The sequence below is a fragment of the Liolophura sinensis genome, chromosome 2 (genome assembly GCF_032854445.1).
Source record: "Liolophura sinensis isolate JHLJ2023 chromosome 2, CUHK_Ljap_v2, whole genome shotgun sequence".
Taxonomy (NCBI): domain Eukaryota; kingdom Metazoa; phylum Mollusca; class Polyplacophora; order Chitonida; family Chitonidae; genus Liolophura; species Liolophura sinensis.
The window spans coordinates 25003480-25026159 of NC_088296.1; the positions used below are offsets into that span (position 1 = coordinate 25003480).

At 41.8% G+C, this 22680-nt stretch overlaps 1 protein-coding gene across 1 annotated transcript in view; it reads right to left on the reverse strand.

The window, feature by feature from the left end:
• Positions 1 to 1267: 1267 nt before the first annotated feature.
• LOC135462603 (tyrosine-protein kinase Fer-like) overlaps positions 1268 to 22680 on the reverse strand; it is a 49869-nt gene continuing 28456 nt past the window's right edge. The window contains 13 exon segments of the mRNA XM_064739828.1: positions 1268 to 2123; positions 3394 to 3516; positions 4859 to 5010; positions 8303 to 8426; positions 8899 to 9010; positions 9012 to 9113; positions 10570 to 10746; positions 11722 to 11837; positions 11840 to 11903; positions 12368 to 12460; positions 15800 to 15980; positions 17919 to 18059; positions 19541 to 19663. Of these exon segments, the coding sequence (XP_064595898.1) occupies positions 1984 to 2123; positions 3394 to 3516; positions 4859 to 5010; positions 8303 to 8426; positions 8899 to 9010; positions 9012 to 9113; positions 10570 to 10746; positions 11722 to 11837; positions 11840 to 11903; positions 12368 to 12460; positions 15800 to 15980; positions 17919 to 18059; positions 19541 to 19663 (1648 nt within the window). The 3' untranslated portion in view covers positions 1268 to 1983.

The window sequence follows — 22680 nt, forward strand, 5'->3', positions numbered from 1 at the left end:
AAGAACAATACAAATCCACCAAAATCTTGTAAAAGTGACGTAAGCTTGCATAATACAATCATTAGCAACAACACTCACATGCTGATGTAAACAATGTAGGGTATTTTAGTTGTAAAGCTATTTCCAGGAAAGATACAATTTTTTCTATAAAAACATAGCTTTTGTAAGAAAGTAAAAATAAACGGGGCATTCCTGCATACATGTATTACCTTGGTAAGGTACTGAAAGAGGTTCTTAATGAAAGACATGGAGAACATCCTACACAGGTAATTAAATAAGATACACGCAATGAATATTTCCATATTAGCACATAAAGAAAAAGTAGAGAGTCGCTACTCATTTGTAGCTCAAAAGTCATTTGTACCCCACGATATCCGTCATACATACGAATGGGAAACTGTGCACAGCATGCTGCGTCATGTGAACTGGTTTTGTCATGTTTTCTTGCATAGTTTCTTCTAACCAATCAGAAGAAAGCACACTGTATGTGTGAGCCACAATCATGATGCAACGTTTCACTTGGTTAAAATCAAACCAACTTTAGGGGGAGAGTTTATTGCACACATGATTACAAATTTCATGGATATATGTGTAGTGTATATAAGTGTTATAAGATTTCTCTGAAGAAAACAAACAAATTTCTGATTCACGTTTTGACATATTTGATAAAAGCACAGTTTGGTGATGAACACAAATTTCCGGAATCAAATGTGCGAAGATTCAAAAACTTGACAGGTCACAAGAAAATCAGTTAAAGAACTGAAAACGATACGGGAAACCGCATTCAGCAATGCAACTACCAGAGTCCCTATGGCAGCAGTAGAGTTGATGATTTAATTCTACAAGAAATGTAACCAGCCCTACCTTGGTTCCGCTGACCAAATTTTAAGAACGTAGTAAGACGCCACAGCAAATAACAGATGAGCAATCAATGGTAATGTGAACCGATTGTATGACTGTCTTAACAGGTTGTAGGAACAGACCAGCATTCAGTGATTCTCTACAGATACAGCAGTCACTTGGTTTCTTCAACCAAATTATAGAGCATGGTAAATAACAGCTCAGCAGCTATCAATGACAATGTGACCAGATTCTTTGTAGTTTCCCCAGCAGCCGATGTCAATGTGATTAGATTCCCCTTAGTTAAGATAATTACTTGCTGTCTTTGAACGAATTTGTAAGAACATCGTGCAGGATGCATGACATAACACTGCAGCATTCAGTGGTAATGTGACCAGATTCCTCCACAAGTGGTGGCACGGACTCTCTTAGCTCCTCGACGAACAGCTGTCATCAGCAAATCACATAACTCCAGTAATGGCTTAATAGTCACCGTATTACATACCAATCACATGTATTCTTGGGCCCATTTTCCTGACATTTTCAGATAGGTAACTCAATTCACTCTGGTCAAATCACAACCTGTGAAACCTGTTCAATTATCAACCATTCCGCAACTGCAGAGTCCCATTTTATGAACACATTAATCTGCCTAACACACTGGGCCTGTCCAAAATGGATGCTCAAGTCCAACGTAACCACTCATACAGTTTCCTTCCTGTGGTTGAGTAACTTACTCTCTGCTGCTTAATTAAGCCCAACGTGATCACTGCTACAGTTTCCTTCGTGTGGTTGAGTTACTGTGCACTGCTTACTCTGACCTACTTATGTAAAAGTACTGATGAGTTGATGTGGAGTGTCAATTAGAATGCAGCATGGAAATATAACAATTACACCCAAGACTTCTCTTCACGTACGCAAGTAACAGGGCATACATAAATATGAAGGCATTGGAGAAACATTTTCCCAATCTTTCTCAAGCATATGGGCATCAAACAGATAACTCTTTGAATCACAGCACAGTACTCCACAGATGAGGAAATACCAAATGTCATGGAAATACCACAAGCAATCAGAAGCAACCATAGGCTTTGTCGCTCTCTTAGCCCTCTAACACACCACTCTAACGGCTCACAGACAGCCCTATAAGGTATTCAAAGTTCTCAACAGTTCCTGGTGTATCTCTTTGAAATGCAGCCTTTTCTCTGGCTGATACTCCCAGCATTTCAGCATAAGTTGGTATGCACTGTCTGGAGTGCCTTCGGGCGCTGGCATACGGTAACCTAAAACAAGGCAAATGATACTTCTCCTAGTGTTAGGGTACCTTTGTCTTTATGACTTGCAAGTGGGCACGCATGTAATGTTTATAATGTTTTTCACACATTCAACCCATCACTTTCATCCACATGAACATAGCAACATACTCTGTTCTTTGACAACCGTATGTGGGAAGGTCTGCCAGCAACCTGCAGATGGTTGTGGGTTGCCCCGTTTTCACCCACCATAACACCTGCCACTGTCGTATAAGTAAAATATTCTTGAATGGAGGGTAAAACACCAATGGAATGAATAAATCAATCAAATCTTTGACAACCAGTATATTATGGGAGGATGACACCAGAATAAATCACAGACGTTTGGCTACATATACTGGGGAAGTTTCACAAGTGACATGCCATACTGGTGGGAGGTAAACGGTTGACTTTGGATACTGCTGTTGGCCTGAACTGCGACTTTGATGCTTTACTTACCAGGATTAAAACTTCATGTAAGATTACATATGCATGAGAGAACGATTGTCCCCTCAATGTCACCAAATAAACACTCCATTCTCTTGAAAAAGGATATAATCTTATTACATTAACTTATTTTCCCACATTGATGCAATTCATCTGGCAACAAACTTTTTTGTTCACCATTGAATCTTGGACTGATCGGTGGAGGAAACATAAAAATTACAAGAAGTTCAGATTAAAAAGTGTGAAAGTTGTAAGTGTGGTCTTCAATCTTTCTTTTAGATTTGTCTTTAAAGAGAAAGACACTTGAAAATAAGTTTTGTATGGTGGGTATTTGGGACCACTTTTTATTACATATATGGTCTTTGCATAATAATGTTATAAATGAGGATATAACAAATGTTTAATAAATGTATTTACACCAGAATTTGAACTTTTCAGCTAACAAATGTGTTCAACCTGGATTCTAATCCCATTAACTTTTTTATATTCATAAATACTATTATAATGAAGATTAAATGCATGTGTTTTTGGTACAAACAAATACATTTATTAGATATCCATCACATCCTTATTTAGAACGTTAATATGCAACGACGATATATACCAAAAGATGGTCCCAAATACCCACCATACAAAAATATTTTGAAACACCTTTTTCTCCTGAAAGAAAAAAATCTAACAAAAAATATTAAAGACCAATGGTCTACAATGGTATATTATATGCAAATAAGTTTTCAACATCTGTCATCTGAACTTGACTTGTTTTCTTCTCCAATGAATAAAGTTTACATTTACATGCATAATATATTCTCACCTGTCTCAATCTGTTCCCTGGCTACGGAGTTTGACATTCCAACATAAGGGGTTGTCCCACAAGAGAAGACTTCCCACATGAGGATCCCATAACTCCACACATCACACAGGGACGTGTACTTCCCTGTCAAACAATTCAGTGGTTGAAAGATCCTATGATTAGTCAATAGTCCACTTATTCATAGAGGTGAGTTTCATTTATTTATCTATTTGATTGGTATTTTATGCCCAAAGTAAAGAATATTTCACGTGTATCATGACGGCAAGCACTGTGGTGGGTGGAAACCATGCAGACCCCATGAGAAACCCACGACGATCCGCAGGTTACTGACAGACCTTCCCATTTATGGACGGAGTGAAAGCCAGCCTGAGCTGGACTTGAACTCACAGTGACCGCATCGGTGAGAGGCTCCTGGGTCATTGCGCCTCGCTGGGTGCTAACCTCCTTGGCAACAAAGGCCCCCCGAGGTCACACTATGCCACTGACCTATTAATTTATCTGCTTGTTCGACACCATACTCAAGAATGTATTCACTTATATCATGGCCGTCTTTTTCATGAGTGGAGGAAAATGGTGTCCCCGGCATAAACTGCCAACCTTTGGCAAATTAATGGCAAACTTTCCATATGTGATGTACAGATGCACACTACATGCGTAGGAAAAGCAAATGATCTTTAATGAACATTAGGCAAATTGCTTATTTGATCCTAAAGCTCCACAATCATACACCAGGCCACTGAGGTAAACGGACACAGGAAAGACTTCACCAGTTACGTCAGCACTTCGCAACTATCGCACTGTCCGCACTGGTGAATGAAAGACAAACTTTACTGCAAGTGATTCACCATCCCTGATCCACCGGTCAGTCCCGAGGTGCCAAAAATAATATTTTGTGACATTTATTTGCCTTTAATTCGTGGGGGAAATTTTAGATTATGCAGACCTTACGATGACTAATTCACAAAGGTTCCAAGAACAATGGTAGAAGGAATCGTTATAATGCCCTCCTCACGATCAATGAGTTCGATCCTTTATGTTGGATCTTTATTTTCATTCAATCACACACTCTCTAGGTCTTTTATTTTATGCTGTCAACACTGGAAGATCGAAGTTACGGAAACAACAACTCACTGTGAAATAAAAACCTGTACTTTGCAAAGGAATGACCACACATGTAGTATTATTTATAGTATCAGAGCAGAACTCCATAGAGGAAAAGTAAAATAATGTTGGCTACTAATAAAAGAAAAGACATTAGACAAAGAAATGAGAAAAGTAAGCTGTTAAAATCCAAACCAAATTCCAGCCATTTGTATGTTCACCAATGTGGATCTTCTTGGGGTCTTGCAATATGACAACATGCGTTGAACTGCACGTTGGGGGTTGTTGATTTAAACATACATGCAGTAGTGTCTGCTCCAGTCTGCAGAAATCCAATGAATAAATCAGTACGCCATGACCTCACCGTAATTAAGAGCCTCTGGCGCCGTCCATTTGATGGGGATCTGCTTCATGCCTTCTGAGACTGTGTATTCCTCTTCTTCACGGGACATTCCAAAGTCTGAGATTTTCACCACGTTCTGAGCAGCTATGAGACAGTTCCTCGCGGCTAAATCCCTGGAAAGTACAACAACGTAGGGGCTTTTAAACATGATTTTCATGTTTTGAGACACTATGAGACCTGGAGGCTTCATCCCTGCAGTTTTGAGACAGTTTTTTTCGCAGTTAAACCTTCCGAAAGTCCAAGAACAAAGAGGTTAAAATCAGAGATTTTCACAACGATTTGAGCAGCTACAGTGTACATGTAAATGTTTGTAAAGTTTATATGAACATCAAAGTCTGAGATTTTCACCCAGTCTTGAGCTGTTCACAAACAGTTCCTAGCAGCTAACTGTCTGTAAGGTTCCAAATACATATGGAAATTAAAATCTGAAAGTTTTACTATGTTTGAGCAGATTTGAGACAGTTCTTCATGGCTAAATCTCTGAAATGTACAAAAACACAAAGGTATGGGCAATGAAATCTGAGATTTAAGGATCATGTTTTGGACAGAGGATATTTTGACAAAGGCATATTTCTACCAATTTCAAGTGTGAAGGTCAGGAGAATAAAATCAACAATTTGTCCAAGAACACATGACAGGAAACAAATCCCATAAAAATGTCAGGCCCTCATGAAGTAACTGTCTTAAAGATAACCTTAAAGGATACATGAAAGAATGTCTAAATCAAAGATTAGGTTTCTAAGCCAAATGAAGAGAATTATGCCAGAATTTTTTTTTTCATTCATTTTTGAGTAATTTTTTTACACCTGTTAATTACCCCTCTATTTTATGCATATTTTCCGTCAATGGTCGATTTTTTTTCTCGGAAATTACGTCATCATTGATCTTGTTCGGAGCACAATGAACACCCTAAAGTGCCCCAAGCTCAGTGAACCCTGGTTGCTATTGTGTCCAACGCGAGTGCATTTAACTGATCAGGCAGCAAAATTTCGTTTTCAACTGATTCTTTTCTTGGTTCAAGCAAGCAACGCAGTAGGTCAGAGATATTTGCCTACGTTCAGAGATGGTTTGTTGTGCCAGCTTTAGTTTTCTCAAAAAAGAGTGAGATGGTTTTGGGAAGCTGCTTTTTCAAATTTCCACATAATGTGAAAATGAAGGAAAATGAAGCGCTCCAACTTTTCCCTGAATGACCGGAATGGAATGGTGTGAGCTGTCACTGCAAATCTCCTCCATTAAACAGTCATAGTTTCTAGGTTCAAACTGATATGGTTGTATCATGAATGATATATCTTCCATAGTTTGTAAACTTATGTTGGTCTCTGTTCACTTGCAGTACGCATGATTTCTTATTGGCTGGCTGCTAGCCCTGCATATTGGGTGGGCATAAAAAGATGGGCCGTACTTTGATGCTGCATTGCTCCATTATCCTTTGTTTAAACCGTTTCAAACTTTAGACATTGAAATGGCATGATTTTGTTAATATACTGACCAATTTTCACACTCTACATGGCTTCACTGGGCCAGCTTAGAGCCCCCAATCCCACACACCACCCACCTCCCCTGCAATGTGTCATGTGCTATGTGACCTGTGTTCACACTCTGCATGGCTTCCCTGGGCCGGCTCAGAGCCCCCAATCTCACACACCGCCCACCTCCCCCACAATGTGTCATGTGCTACGTGACCTGTATTCACACTCTACATAGCTTCCCTGGGCCGGCTCAGAGCCCCCAATCCCACACACCACCAACCTCCCCCGCAATGTGTCATGTGCTACGTGACCTGTGTTCACACTCTACATGGCTTCCCTGGGCCGGCTCAGAGCCCCCAATCACACACAGCACCAACCTCCCCCGCAATGTGTCATGTGCTACGTGACCTGTGTTCCACTCTACATGGCTTCGCTGGGCTGGCTCAGAGCCCCCAATCCCACACACCACCCACCTCCCCCGCAATGTGTCATGTGCTACGTGACCTGTGTTCACACTCTACATGGCTTCCCTGGGCCGGCTCAGAGCCCCCAATCCCACACACCACCCACCTCCCCCGCAATGTGTCATGTGCTACGTGACCTGTGTTCACACTCTACATGGCTTCCCTGGGACGGCTCAGAGCCCCCAATCCCACACACCACCAACCTCCCCCGCAATGTGTCATGAGCTACGTGACCTGTGTTCACACTCTACATGGCTTCCCTGGGCCGGCTCAGAGCCCCCAATCTCACACACCACCCACCTCCCCCACAATGTGTCATGTGCTACGTGACCTGTGTTCACACTCTACATAGCTTCCCTGGGCCGGCTCAGAGCCCCCAATCCCACACACCACCCACCTCCCCCCCAATGTGTCATGTGCTACGTGACATGTGCTCACACTCTACATGGCTTCCCTGGGCTGGCTCAGAGCCCCCAATCTCACACACCACCCACCTCCCCCGCAATGTGTCATGTGCTACGTGACATGTGCTCACACTCTACATGGCTTCCCTGGGCCGGCTCAGAGCCCCCAATTCCACACACCACCCACCTCCCCCACAATGTGTCATGTGCTACGTGACCTGTGTTCACACTCTACATGGCTTCCCTGGGCCGGCTCAGAGCCCCCAATCTCACACACACCACCCACCTCCCCCGCAATGTGTCATGTGCTACGTGACCTGTGTTCACACTCTACATGGCTTCGCTAGGCCGGCTCAGAGCCCCCAATCTCACACACCACCCACCTCCCCCACAATGTGTCATGTGCTACGTGACCTGTGTTCACACTCTACTACATGGCTTCCCTGGGCCGGCTCAGAGCCCCCAATCTCACACACCACCCACCTCCCCCGCAATGTGTCATGTGCTACGTGACCTGTGTTCACACTCTACATGGCTTCCCTGGGCCGGCTCAGAGCCCCCATTCCCACACACCACCCACCTCCCCCGCAATGTGTCATGTGCTACGTGACCTGTGTTCACACTCTACATGGCTTCCCTGGGCCGGCTCAGAGCCCCCAATCCCACACACCACCCACCTCCCCCACAATGTGTCATGTGCTACGTGACCTGTGTTCACACTCTACATGGCTTCCCTGGGCCGGCTCAGAGCCCCCAATCCCACACACCACCCATCACCCCCTTCCCCAACCCTTACCCTATTTTGTTGCCCCACACAGGGATTAACGTTTACGTCACCACTGCAAGCTACTTAATTTCCGGATTGACTGCTGAAGCCGTTAGAGGACTGCACTTTGAAGCCATTTTTATCCCCCAAAATACAGGCTGAAATTTATTTTTGTACTGTCATTTCTCATTTTTATGTGTTAAACTACTCATTAAAAAATAAAACTAAAGCCTTTTCACATATACTTTAATTATCACATAAACGTTCAATGACGCGACTGAAATGGACCATTCAGCATTTACCTGTGAATACACCCCTTCTCCTCCAGGTACGCCATTCCGCTGGCAGCGTCACGGCACATCATCACAAGCGTTCGCTTTGTCTGAGCTTTCCCCTGTTTACGTAGGAAGCCTAGCAGAGCTCCCCCTAGAAGCCAAAGAAAAATGTCACGCAATGTATGAACTGAATACTCTCACTTGTCAGCGCAGGTTCCGGAAGTTAGTCTGTTTACAAGGTAATGGAGACACAGGCCTAATGCCATTAAAAGTCAAAGGTCAAGTCAATGAAAAGCTTCCCTAAGCTTTATTTACTTATATGACTGGTGTTTTATGTGGTATCCAAAAATATATCATTGACAGCAAACATGGTTTGAGGAAACCAGGCAGTTTCGCTATAGTCTGGAATAAAAAGACAAAGGGAAAAAATCTGGATTTGCTGTTTCTCATAAAGAACAGTTGAATTGAAAATGAAAATGGAAGTAGATGCTTATACAGGATTCATGCCTCATGCATCACTTTCTGAGAAAGTTTTAGGTTACATGTAACTTAAAAAGTTTGCTTAAAGTCAATTTCTCCCCTTTTTTTACTCGAGCAGAACGTCTCATAAACCGTGACTTTACCTGAGCAATATTCCATGATGATCATGACGGGCTGCCTCTGGGTTGCTATGCCAATGAACTGCACGATATTGGGATGCTCATACTGCTTCAGGATCCGCCCTTCTGTCATAAAGGTTTTTCCTCTGCTCTTCTTTCAGCGTGTCTCTACACGTCTTCACTGCCACCACCATGCCCTTGGGGCGGAACAGACCTTTGAACACCTCACCAAAATTACCCTAAGGAATAAAAACAAAGAACAGACCTGTAATTTAGATACCCCACCAAAATTACAATGGGACTGGTTTCATGAAGAATACTTAGTGCTATTTAAAGTAGCCCTTAGCTAAGCAGACTTTATATCTCTACAACATATGTTGTCACGGTAGTTAGGGGCAAACTTAGGTAAGTGAGCTTCATGAAACTGTCCCCAGAGGAAAAAAGGCCAACGACAGATCTGCAATTTAGATACTTCGTATCCTGGAAGATGAAAGCAAACAGACATGTACATTTAATTATTGAACAGAATTAATGTGGGGAACAAAGTCAAACATCAGACCCATCACTATTATGATTCTACACTAAAATTTACCTGAGGAACAGTACCTTATATTACCAGTACACAAATCTTATAAATGCATTTCTTATTTCTTGTTGTAGTTCTACCCCATCCTATCCAATACTCTCATATCATACTTTCTGGAGTAGTTTTACCCCATTCTATCATATGCTTTCATATTATACTTTCCGATTTCGTTCTACCCCATCCTGTCCTTAACTCTCATTTCCTATTTTCTGCTGTAGCTCTACAACACCCTGTCCAATACTGAAGTTTCCTATTTTCTGCTGTAGTTCTACAACACCCTGTCCAATACTGAAGTTTCCTATTTTCTGCTGTAGTTCTACAACACCCTGTCCAATACTCACATTTCCTATTTTCTGCTGTAGTTCTACAACACCCTGTCCAATACTCACATTTCCTATTTTCTGCTGTAGTTCTACAACACCCTGTCCAATACTCACGTTTCCTATTTTCTGCTGTAGTTCTACAACACCCTGTCCAATACTGAAGTTTCCTATTTTCTGCTGTAGTTCTACAACACCCTGTCCAATACTCACGTTTCCTATTTTCTGCTGTAGTTCTACAACACCCTGTCCAATACTCACGTTTCCTATTTTCTGCTGGAGTTCTACAACACCCTGTCCAATACTCACGTTTCCTATTTTCTGCTGGAGTTCTACAACACCCTGTCCAATACTCACGTTTCCTACTTTCTGCTGGAGTTCTACAACACCCTGTCCAATACTCACATTTCCTTTTTTCTGCTGGAGTTCTACAACACCCTGTCCAATACTCACGTTTCCTATTTTCTGCTGGAGTTCTACAACACCCTGTCCAATTTTCACGTCTCCTATTTTCTGCTGGAGTTCTACAACACCCTGTCCAATACTCACGTCTCCTATTTTCTGCTGCAGCTCTACAACACCCTGTCCAATACTCATGTTTCCTATTTTCTGCTGTAGTTCTACAACACCCTGTCCAATACTCACGTCTCCTATTTTCTGCTGGAGTTCTACAACACCCTGTCCAATTTTCACGTCTCCTATTTTCTGCTGTAGTTCTACAACACCCTGTCCAATACTCACATTTCTTATTTTCTACTGTATTTCTAGAACACCCTGTCCAATACTCACGTTTCCTATTTTTTGCTGTAGTTCAATATCATCATTCTTGAGTTCCCACTCCTCACGCAGGATAGGTGTCTTTAAGATCGCCTGTGACTTACTTGTCACCGGTTCACCAGAGGTTAGCTGGAAGTGGATCAACTCTGACATCGTCGGGAAAATCTGACCTTCGAACCTCCAACCTCCCTGGCAACACAAAAAAGTGAACAACACTGAGAGAAGGAAAAAAATATTCCACATGGTTGAGGAGTGAATGTTTCACTGTACCTTTACTTTATATTCTACTAATTTTTCATTTATCAAGGAGAGTACAGATACACAACTCGAAAATACAAGATGACAAGTGAGAAACAATACAAAAGACGAACTCAAACTGGATATTGATCAATGTGATCGATAATTGGAGTTAACACCTTGTTAAATTCTTTTCATCTAAAATACTGATACTGACAGATTAGTTGTGTTTTCCTGTACTCACCTCAGACCTCTGTTTGATGAAGTGTTAAGATGTGTGTACTCACCTCAGACCTCTGTTTGATGAAGTGTTAAGATATGTGTACTCACCTCAGATCTCTGTATGATGAAGTGTTAAGACATGTACTCACCTCACACTGTGTATGATAAAGTGTTTAGATCTGTATACTCACCTCAGACCTCTTTATGATGAATCTTCAGATGTGTGTACTCACCTCAGACCTCTGTAAAATGAAGTGTTCAGATCTTTGTACTCAAACCTAAACCTCTATGTTGAGGTGTTCTGGTTTGTGTACTCACCTCACGCCTGTGTATAATAAAGTGTTCAGGTATGAGTACTCACCTCAAACCCCTTTATGATGAAGTGCTTAGGTCTGTGTACTCACCTCAGATCTCTGTATGATGACATGTTTAGATCTGTGTACTCACCTCAGACCTATGTATGATGAAGTGCTTAGGTCTGTGTACTCACCTCATACCCCTTTAAGATAAAGTGCTTAGGTCTGTGTACTCACCTCATACCAATTTACGATGAAGTGCTTAGGTCTGTGTACTCACCTCATACCAATTTAAGATGAAGTGCTTAGGTCTGTATACTCACCTCAGATCTCTGTATGATGACATGTTTAGATCTGTGAACTCGCCTCAGATCTCTGTAAGTTGAAGTGTTTAGGTTTGTGTACTCACCTCACACCTCTGTATAATGAAGTGTTTAGGTACCATCCAAAACACAGACAGCACAAACTGTGTCTCGTTGTTTTTCCTGTTTTTACTTTCACGCACAAGAAAATCTCTCATGTTTGTAAAAGTCGTATCACTTCCTCTCTTGGTAATATCCCGTGGAACCATTCTTCATCTTCCAGGTTTTTCTGCAGAGTTAAGACAATTAAAGCAAGGTGTAGTCAATTTTCAGATGGAAGAGTGGGTTTTCAGTGGCTCAGTAACGTTTTCTGCTATTCACAGCCTAATAACAGCCATTCAGTCATGACAATACGAAATTCTGACATTTTCTCTGTTTTCAGCCCTTATATATACATACAACCGGCAAATCATCATGGTTTTCCTGGGGCCACTTCTCAGCTTTGGTCCACCCCAATGCTGGCTGATGTCCTATAACAGAACAACTCCTCAGTAGGGTGTAAAAACAACAATCAAATAAATACAGAAATTAATTAAATCTCACCGGAACAAAATCATCCTGAATCTGGAATTTGGTTCGCCACTGCCATTGACGCCCTTCTGCACTGGGTCGTATGAGGTGCCCCCTGTTGGCAGATGTGAGCGAGAATCTGACTTGGACAGGTGGATGTCATCTTTCCCAGGTAACATTAACCCGCCCCCCGCTGGCTTTACGAAGTCCTTGAAAAATGTCCTTGAAAGCTGACAGGCCTGATGAGGCAGAGGATCCAGAGGAATTTGAGAGGTCCTGCAAAATAGCAAATATATCACACACAAATACATCAAATGGTCAAAATATTAAAAATTAATAATATTAAAAAATAAACTGAAAAATTTAAAAAAACATAAAAAAAATGACATCATGAAGTAGTCATCTTCCAAAGTGTGAATTACATGTACATGGTCACACTTCACTCTACCTCAATCTGATAATGACAAAGAAAACACCAAAATGAAGTACTGTGTAAATGAGGGACCCTGCCCATAAGTCGTCTGCTTTGAAAAACCAATCAAATGAAGGGTGTCAAGTTCATTTGTTTTTTTCACTGCAGCCGATTATTTGAAATAGCCAAAGAGGGAGCAGGCATGGCCAAAGTAGTCATTGTAGCACAGCAGGGAATGACGACTACAACAACAACACGCTTCACTGAGCAGAACTGACAGGATACCACCCCAGTAGTATTAACCATGTAAATCTTTTCTACGCGACACGTTAACAACATAGTAAATTATCTACAAATTTAGTGTAAGAATCAGTTACTGGTTTTTTTTTATTCAGCTTTCTAACCTTTTATTTACTTGGTTGAACAAAATGTTATGTATCCAATGAGTTGACTGTTGCGTAGCATGACACCCAGCATGTCTCAAATTTACCGCTTGTCTCCATAGCCTCACCAGTATGGAAGAACTCGTAGGAATGGCGTTTTGTCAATGAATAATGCTGCCTTTCATGTCAATAAAGCTTGCAAAACATGCCTGAGAGGGTAAAACAATTGTGCCCGAAGACGGAAGATGCTTCCACTTAAAGGCCACGTGTCTACCTTCATTTCACCAAAAATTATTTAACTTCAAACCATTTTACAAAACAAATACACTATGTCAAGAAAGATAGTTTCTAATTTATTCAGGGGAGTATTTGAAGAGGAATTTAATACATTCCTGCATAGTGTACACATTTATCTCAAAGTCTTCAAAGTACAGTGTAAAACACCAAGCACTCACTCACTCACTCAAAGTACAGAGTAAAACACCAAGCACTCACTCAAAGTACAGAGTAAAACACCAAGCACTCACTCACTCACTCACTCACTCAAAGTACAGAGTAAAATGCCAAGTACTCACTCACTCACTCAAAGTACAGAGTAAAGTACCAAGCACTCACCCACTCACTCACTCACTCAAAGTACAGAGTAAAGTACCAAGCACTCACTCACTCACTCACTCTAAGTACAGAGTAAAACACCAAGCAAATACATAAATAAATCAAAACTGACCATCTCACCCATCAAACTAGGGTGGGAGAATTAATTGATCACTGGCAATTCCTGACTAAATGATTAAGTATTCTTTATTAGATCTAAAGCACATGCAAATTTTTGCTCACATTTGCATAAAGACCTATTGTAAAATGTGCATTGTAGCTGTCAGCATTCCACATGGGCTAGTGTGAAAACTACTCTGTGCTCCTGCACATGGGCTAGTGTGAAACTACTCTGTGCTCCTGCACATGGGCTAGTGTGAAACTACCCTGTGCTCCTGCACATGGGCTAGTGTGAAACTACTCTGTGCTCCTGCACATGGGCTAGTGTGAAACTACTCTGTGCTCCTGCACATGGGCTAGTGTGAAACTACTCTGTGCTCCTGCACATGGGCTAGTGTGAAACTACTCTGTGCTCCTGCACATGGGCTAGTGTGAAACTACTCTGTGCTCCTGCACATGGGCTAGTGTGAAACTACTCTGTGCTCCTGCAGGACCTGGTAGGATTCAGCATACATGTACTTGTATGGTGTAGCCTAGGCCTGCATGAGTTTCTGGGAATATATGTCTGACAAAATATGTGCGGATATAGATGTGGGGATATCGTGAACATATATATGTGAAAATGGAGCTTTCTTCGGAAAGGATTGATGATCGGAGCCACTGTTGTTTCTTCAGGTTTGTTCTTAGTGTAGATTTGCGCTGAATGCATCTTTACCAACTGCCTGTAGAGACAACGATGTTAAAAATTATCACTACGCAGTGGCCGACAGATACGAGGATTTGTTTGATTCGTTTAATCATTTATTTATTTATTTGATTGGTGTTTTACGCCGTACTCAAGAATATTTCACTTATACGACAGCGGCCAGCATTATGGTGGGTGGAAACCAGGCACCGCCCGGGGGAAACCCACGACCATCCGCAGGTTGCTGTCAGACCTTCCCACTTACGGCCGGAGAGGAAGCCAGCATGAGCTGGACTTGAACTCACAGCAACCGCATTGGTAAGAGGCTCTTGGGTCATTACGCTGCGCTAGCGCGCTAACCGACTGAGCCACGGGGGCCCCCTTTAATCATTTAAACCGAATGGGCAAATAAAGGGTGTAGATAGGGTTCAGAAAAAAAAACATATGTATGCAAACGATTTATGGGAACGGTTCCTATACATAAATGTATATATGTGTATATGCCAGAAATGCACCTTCAGAAAAACACACACGGCCTTTAAAGGCCTTAAAATGTTTGACTAGATGTCAACACATTGATAAACCTTTGATCCACCTTTTCAAAGCCCTGTAACCTGGTAAGATCAAACAGAATCAAGCAAAATGTGTCACTTGAAAAAAAAAAAAAAGCTACACTTGAGGTGAAATAAAGTATGTTATATGAAAGATGATTTAAGAACTGACTGTTTTGTACTATTCACAGGGGCATGAACAAAAATACCACTGGGAAAATAGTACGAATTTACGAAGCAGTTCATGCAAAGGTGAAGATTTAATGTTTCACCTTCATTTCTGTGAAGAAAGTCTGCCTTACTGTAGGAAATACACCTCCTTATGTTTTATACTAGCTTGGCCAGCATGGACAAAATTTTTTTAATGATCACTGAGGTATGACTGCGATCAGGCTGCTTGTTATCGCTTGAACACACAGGAATATTTAATTTATTAAATGGGATTGTCTTCTGTGATAGAAAATCAAGCAAGCTCGGCCACAAATGTTGCTTTAAAGCAAAGATAATGTAAAAAAAAATCACATGTTTCTTTGCACAGCATCACCTTTATGTCATGTGTTCCTGGTGAGGAAACAAATGTTTGTGTTTCTTCGCTCTCTTTCACAGTGATATAGCTGCAATTTTGCTTAGGTTGCTGACTTGTTATAAATAAGTCATCATTTTTTTTCTTTTTTTTTTGGGACATCTGGTCTGCTTCATCTGGATATGCCGATACACATGTACTTGTAACATGAATACACAGTTTCTCATTTCTTACATAGTTAGTCCATCTATTAAACAACATATCTACATTTTTACTTTTCTGAAAAGCCAGAGAGGGAACTGCCATTTTTTCCTTTCAGCGCTACTATAGGTTAACTTAATACTCACTGCGATTCCCTCCAAGCCATTCATGTCAGGAAGCTCCAAGCCAGGGGGCGGGGCCTTGTCTCCAAGCTCCTTCAGGGGGCGGTCCAACGTATCAAACAAGGCCTGTTGCTTGGCAACGTCACATTCGTCATCTGTGAACTTCCTCTTTAAGATTTCCATTGCACGACGTTTGACATAGTAACTAAACAACAACAACATCGCATGACTTACACTTCACAACGGTTCACTTATTTATTTGATTGGTGTTTTAAGCCGTGCTCAAGAATATTTCATTTATTTGACAGCAGCCAACATTATGGTGGGAGGGAACTTGGCAGAGTCCAGAAAACCCTTGACCATCCGCAGACTGTTGGCTACTAGCAGACATTCCTATGACAACAAGGCAATTACTGACTGTGTTTATTATTCAGGTGAGGAAACATGGTACGTAATGAACAAACAAGGCTGACATTTTGTGAAGGTAATTATTTGGGCTATCCTCAATAAACAAGAGTACACATTCAATCGTTTTTGTTTGATCACTTTTTTGCCGAAAATCTCCCATACAGCCTCTTTAACTCCTGCCCTATCACCTCATCTAATGGCAAATCTTTGGTTGGATAGGTTAAATCTGTGCACCAATCAGAGCCCTGATTTCATAAGCAAGGGAATGAGCAGACTTCACTTCCCCCAGAAAACAAAACAAAGAACTTGACTGGATCAATTTATTTATTTACTTATTCATTTGACTGGTGTTTCATGCCGTACTCAAGAATATTTCACTTATACGATGACAACCAGCATAACGGTGGGACGACACATGGCAGAGCAGATTGGTGTCAGACCTTCCCACATATGGCTAAACGATTGGATCAATAGCATACAGCCTGGGAGGAGCTATTTCTTCAGGTCTAGAAGCAAGTAAGTATACAGTGCTAACCAACTAAGCCACAGAGGCTCCTTGCCTGGTTTGTATTGACACTTGACCAAGGAGGTCCTTTGCCCATTTTGTACTGGCACTTGACCACGGAGGCCACTTGCCTGGTTTGTACTGACACTTGACCACGGAGGTCCCTTGCCCATTTTGTACTGGCACTTGACCATGGAGGCCCTTTGCCTGGTTTGTACTGACACTTGACCATGGAGGCCCTTTGCCTGGTTTGTACTGGCACTTGACCACAGAGGCCCCTTGCCTGGTTTGTACTGGCACTTGACCATGGAGGCCCCTAGCCTGGTTTGTACTGGCACTTGACCACGGAGGCCACTTGCCTGGTTTGTACTGGCACTTGACCACGGAGGGCCCCTTGCCTGGTTTGTACTGGCACTTGACCATGGAGGCCCCTAGCCTGGTTTGTACTGGCACTTGACCACGGAGGCCCCTAGCCTGGTTTGTACTGGCACTTGACCACGGAGGCCCCTTGCCTGGTTGGTACTGGCACTTGACCATGTAGGCCCTTTGCCTGGTTTGTGCTGGCACTTGACCACGGAGGCCCCTTGCCTGGTTTGTACTGGCACTTGACCACGGAGGGCCCCTTGCCTGGTTTGTACTGGCACTTGACCACGGAGGCCCCTTGCCTGGTTTGTACTGGCACTTGACCATGTAGGCCCTTTGCCTGGTTTGTGCTGGCACTTGACCACGGAGGCCCCTTGCCTGGTTTGTACTGGCACTTGACCACGGAGGGCCCCTTGCCTGGTTTGTACTGGCACTTGACCATGTAGGCCCTTTGCCTGGTTTGTACTGACACTTGACCATGGAGGCCCCTTGCCTGGTTTGTGCTGGCACTTGACCACAGAGGCCCTTTGCCTGGTTTGTACTGGCACTTGACCATGGAGGCCCTTTGCCTGGTTTGTACTGGCACTTGACCAAGGAGGCCCCTTGCCTGGTTTGTACTGGCACTTGACCATGGAGGCCCCTTGCCTGGTTTGTACTGGCATGGAGGCCCTTTGCCCATTTTGTACTGGCACTTGAAACTGGTGTTCATTGCGACTCCATGACTCCATCCTAATTTTGTACTTTATATACTTTCTTAGTTTTGGCATGGTTTGTGTTGAATGTTGCTTTTGAAATTGTTGATCCGGACATGCCAGAACATCCATTTTGGTTGAGCACTGTTTTGATGCCCAAATTAGGGGTACTTACTCGTTCTTAATGACCTCGTCAGCTTCTTGTATCAGCTTATTTCTCACATCTTCTAACTGCTCAACCATCTGGCTTAACTCAGCCTTTGTGTTCGACAAAACACTCTTCCCAACGTTAAGTTTGTCCTCCATGATCGCTCTCCTGTCAGGGAGATACAATTGGTAATGTTTGAGCTTTGACACAAGGAAGGAAAGATAACATAATTATTTATGTTTGGTATTTGTGAGGATGGCAAAATTCACACTTGCTTTTATTATCATTTCACTGTGTAAGTTACTTTGTGTTGATTTAATTTGCCACTGTATATCTCTACATGTATACATATTTTTTCAAAACCTTGTTGCAAGTGGTTTACACAATCCAAATTACCATGTTTTCCAATGCATACAGTATGTAATGTTTCAAATTGTTTGTGTCTGAGGGCCTCAGGGTAGATCGACCCAGTGTTGACTGAGTATGCACACTGTATCTTACCCTCTTGAAATAAAGCCATTATTATTATATTATTATTAATATTGTCGTCGAGCACGGTGCAGTCAGTTTTATGGGTGGAGCAAACCAGGATGGCAACAATAAACCACCAAACTATGGCAAGATACTAATGAACTTTTATACATGTGCCAAAGATTTGCAATGTCAGCAGGTTGTTGTCACCATTAAAGGTCTCAAGTATAATAAAGAGCAGCATACGTCAGGTAGATATATACATGTAGTCTTCCCAGGATCTAACAAAGTCTAATGGCAAATATACAAGATGTGAAGAAAAAAATGTCTGTTTTTCAAATTTTACTGGGAAAGTTTGTGATCAGACTTTCAATTCCATGGACTATTTCTCCGTCTGTAAATCTGTTACTTTCAAACGATACCTACAGCATAGCTTGACTTTATAAATGAGGAAACGTATTTATTATTTCTATACAACACAGAAAATGTATTTCTACTTTCGTGAAATAATCAATATACAATGTATATATGCAACCCAGAAACAATTATTTTGAACAACCAAGAGAATGTATTTCTCACTTCTGTGAAACGACAAATGCAATGTAGGTAACCCGAACAATGTATTTTAGATGCTAGTGAAACAGTTATTTTGAACAACCAAGAGAATGTATTTCTCACTTCTGTGAAAGGACCAATGCAATGTAGGTAACCCGAACAATGTATTTTAGATGCTAGTGAAACAGTTATTTTGAACAACCAAGACAATGTATTTGTTATTTCTGTGAAACAATAAATGTACTGTTTGTCTATGCAGGATATGCAGTGAAACAATTATTTCAAACAACCAAGAGAATGTTCTGTGCAACAATCCAGATGAGCAACCCGAAAACATAGTTAAATCTTCAACCTCTGAAGTATTTTTCAGTGGAATTTATGCATACAGTTATCATGAAAATGACATTAACATGGTATGTTTGTGTCACTAAAGATGTAAGCTGCCAAACACTGTGCAAATTATTTTTCTACACAAAGTTTCTCACATAATGTTTCTAAATATTGGTTGCAGAGGTCATTAAAAAGGTTGAAGAATTAGTACACACCTGGCTGAAAGGTCTAGCAGGTTATTTTGGAAACGTCTAGCCAATAACTCATGCAGGTGAGTGCATTAACAGAATTACCTGTGTTTGAGTGTTTCCAGGGTCAAGTCGTCACAGGCTAATTGGTCCACCTGTAAACTGCCCTGATAGTCGTCCAGCAACTTCTCATCAAACTCAAACCGCAAGCTCCCTAATGGGTCAGACCTGTGACAAGACAAAAAACAACAACCTCATCAAACTCAAACCGCAAGCTCCCTAACGGGTCAGACCTGTGACAAGACAATAAACAACAACCTCATCAAACTCAAACCGCAAGCTCCCTAATGGGTCAGACCTGTGACAAGACAATAAACAACAACCTCATCAAACTCAAACCGCAAGCTCCCTAACGGGTCAGACCTGTGACAAGACAATAAACAACAACCTCATCAAACTCAAACCGCAAGCTCCCTAACGGGTCAGACCTGTGACAAGACAATAAACAACAACCTCATCAAACTCAAACCACAAGCTCCCTAACGGCTCAGACCTGTGACAAGACAAAAAACAACAACAACAAATTACAGTTAAATCACCAACTACGTTATCTGATTTGATTACTGTTTAAAAATCATACTCAACAAGTTTTCAATTTTTCATTGAAAGTGATCAGTTTCACCCATGGCAGAGAGTCCAGGGTAAACCACTGACCTCTGGCAAGTTGCTGATGAACTTTCCCACGTGTGATTTGATGATACACACATCATCCTGGTGGAAGAGAAGTTGTCACTAACAAGTGTCGGACTGCCCCCAAAACCAAAAAGGCATCATCGTTATACAGAAATGCTGATGAACTTTCCCACGTGTGACTTGATGATACACACATCATCCTGGTGGAAGAGAAGTTGTCACTAACAAGTGTCGGACTGCCCCCAAAACCAAAAAGGCATCATCGTTATACAGAAATGCTGATGAACTTTCCCACGTGTGACTTGATGATACACACATCATCCTGGTGGAAGAGAAGTTGTCACTAACAAGTGTCGGACTGCCCCCAAAACCAAAAAGGCATCACCGTTATACAGAAATGCTGATGAACTTTCCCACGTGTGACTTGATGATACACACATCATCCTCGTGGAAGAGAAGTTGTCACTAACAAGTGTCGGACTGCCCCCAAAACCAAAAAGGCATCATCGTTATACAGAAATGCTGATGAACTTTCCCACGTGTGACTTGATGATACACACATCATCCTGGTGGAAGAGAAGTTGTCACTAACAAGTGTCGGACTGCCCCCAAAACCAAAAAGGCATCATCGTTATACAGAAATGCTGATGAACTTTCCCACGTGTGACTTGATGATACACACATCATCCTAGTGGAAGAGAAGTTGTCACTAACAAGTGTCGGACTGCCCCCAAAACCAAAAAGGCATCATCGTTATACAGAAATGCTGATGAACTTTCCCACGTGTGATTTGATGATACACACATCATCCTGGTGGAAGAGAAGTTGTCACTAACAAGTGTCGGACTGCCCCCAAAACCAAAAAGGCATCATCGTTATACAGAAATGCTGATGAACTTTCCCACGTGTGACTTGATGATACACACATCATCCTGGTGGAAGAGAAGTTGTCACTAACAAGTGTCGGACTGCCCCCAAAACCAAAAAGGCATCACCGTTATACAGAAATGCTGATGAACTTTCCCACGTGTGACTTGATGATACACACATCATCCTGGTGGAAGAGAAGTTGTCACTAACAAGTGTCGGACTGCCCCCAAAACCAAAAAGGCATCACCGTTATACAGAAATGCTGATGAACTTTCCCACGTGTGACTTGATGATACACACATCATACTGGTGGAAGAGAAGTTGTCATTAACAAGTGTCGGACGGCCCCCAAAACCAAAAAGGCATCATCGTCTGCTTACTGTCACCAAAAGCCCAACAGACATAGAGAGCAGGGGAATGTGCAATTTTTCTGTCCAAGCCTGGTATTGAATCTACACCTAGTGTCTCCCAACTATTGAAAGGCAAGAACTTTTAATGACCTTCAATCACGATATTAACTGATTCCGTATAAAGTGTCATGAAAGTCAATAACAGATTGCCTACATGTAAAGCTTCAGACCTGGGCATCAACAAAATGGTTAAATCATCAACTAATAAAAATGGAATCAAGGGTGAAGAGTTTGTGCCACTCAATATATGAACATCTCTGCGATAGGTCACATACAGGTAGCTATAAATTTAGAGGCAAAAAATCATTTTCATCGCCTTCTTTCTAGACACAATTTCCGTACAATGTATTTGTTTTGGGTTATACTTCAAACCTGATCATAAATACAGACCTTTACCAAGATTTACTAGCTCTTACGTCAAAGAATAAGCTTCATTTTGCTGTAGACCTGTCGACTCCTCAACTAGTGTCACATAATCTGTATCATGCTCTGTAGTCAGCCCAAAGTACAAAAAACACTTTAAAATATCTAATACGCCACCAAAAAACCTCCTCATATTCATAGTTTTTACATTCTTGGAATGAATATATGTAGTAACATTTGTTATAAGCAGGCCTAGAATTTCGACGCGAATCCGGGAATCGATTGAGCAAAAACACTCACCACCCTTGTCTACAGGAACCCACATGTACAGAGGAAGTGTTTATTTATTTCTTCTAAGGCATTGCACAAGGAACAGGATGAATTCAGTTTTAACGTACATCGCTGGGAAACGATTATGGCCATCCACACTTTCAACTTCCATCGGTTGAATTTGTTCCGAAATGCATGACTAGTTGAATCGAGAAATTTTGGCTAATGGCAGTGTGCGATACAAGACACACTCTCTGAACACTTGAAGGCATAAGACAGCGTATCAGTGACCACCTCTGTCGCGGCGGTCATGTTTGCCGAGTACTCAAAAGTATTTTTAAAGTCAATTTAACAGTCCTTGCTTGCGTTAAATATACACTTGGTAAGTTAAGGGGTTACGCTTAACATTGTCAATAATAATAAAAATAAAGCAAAGTGGAAGATTATACCCGTGTTTACAAAAACAGCAGTGGTGTACTCGCACTGTTTGGAGAACCGACAGGTCTCTCCCTTGATAATGGCTACAGTAAAAACAGCCTTCACCGAAAAAAAGGGAAATGTATATAATGAAAAGGGACCTCAGAGACAATTATAAGTTCGTGTTTGATGATCCCGTAGATAAAGCTGTGTTGGCAATCT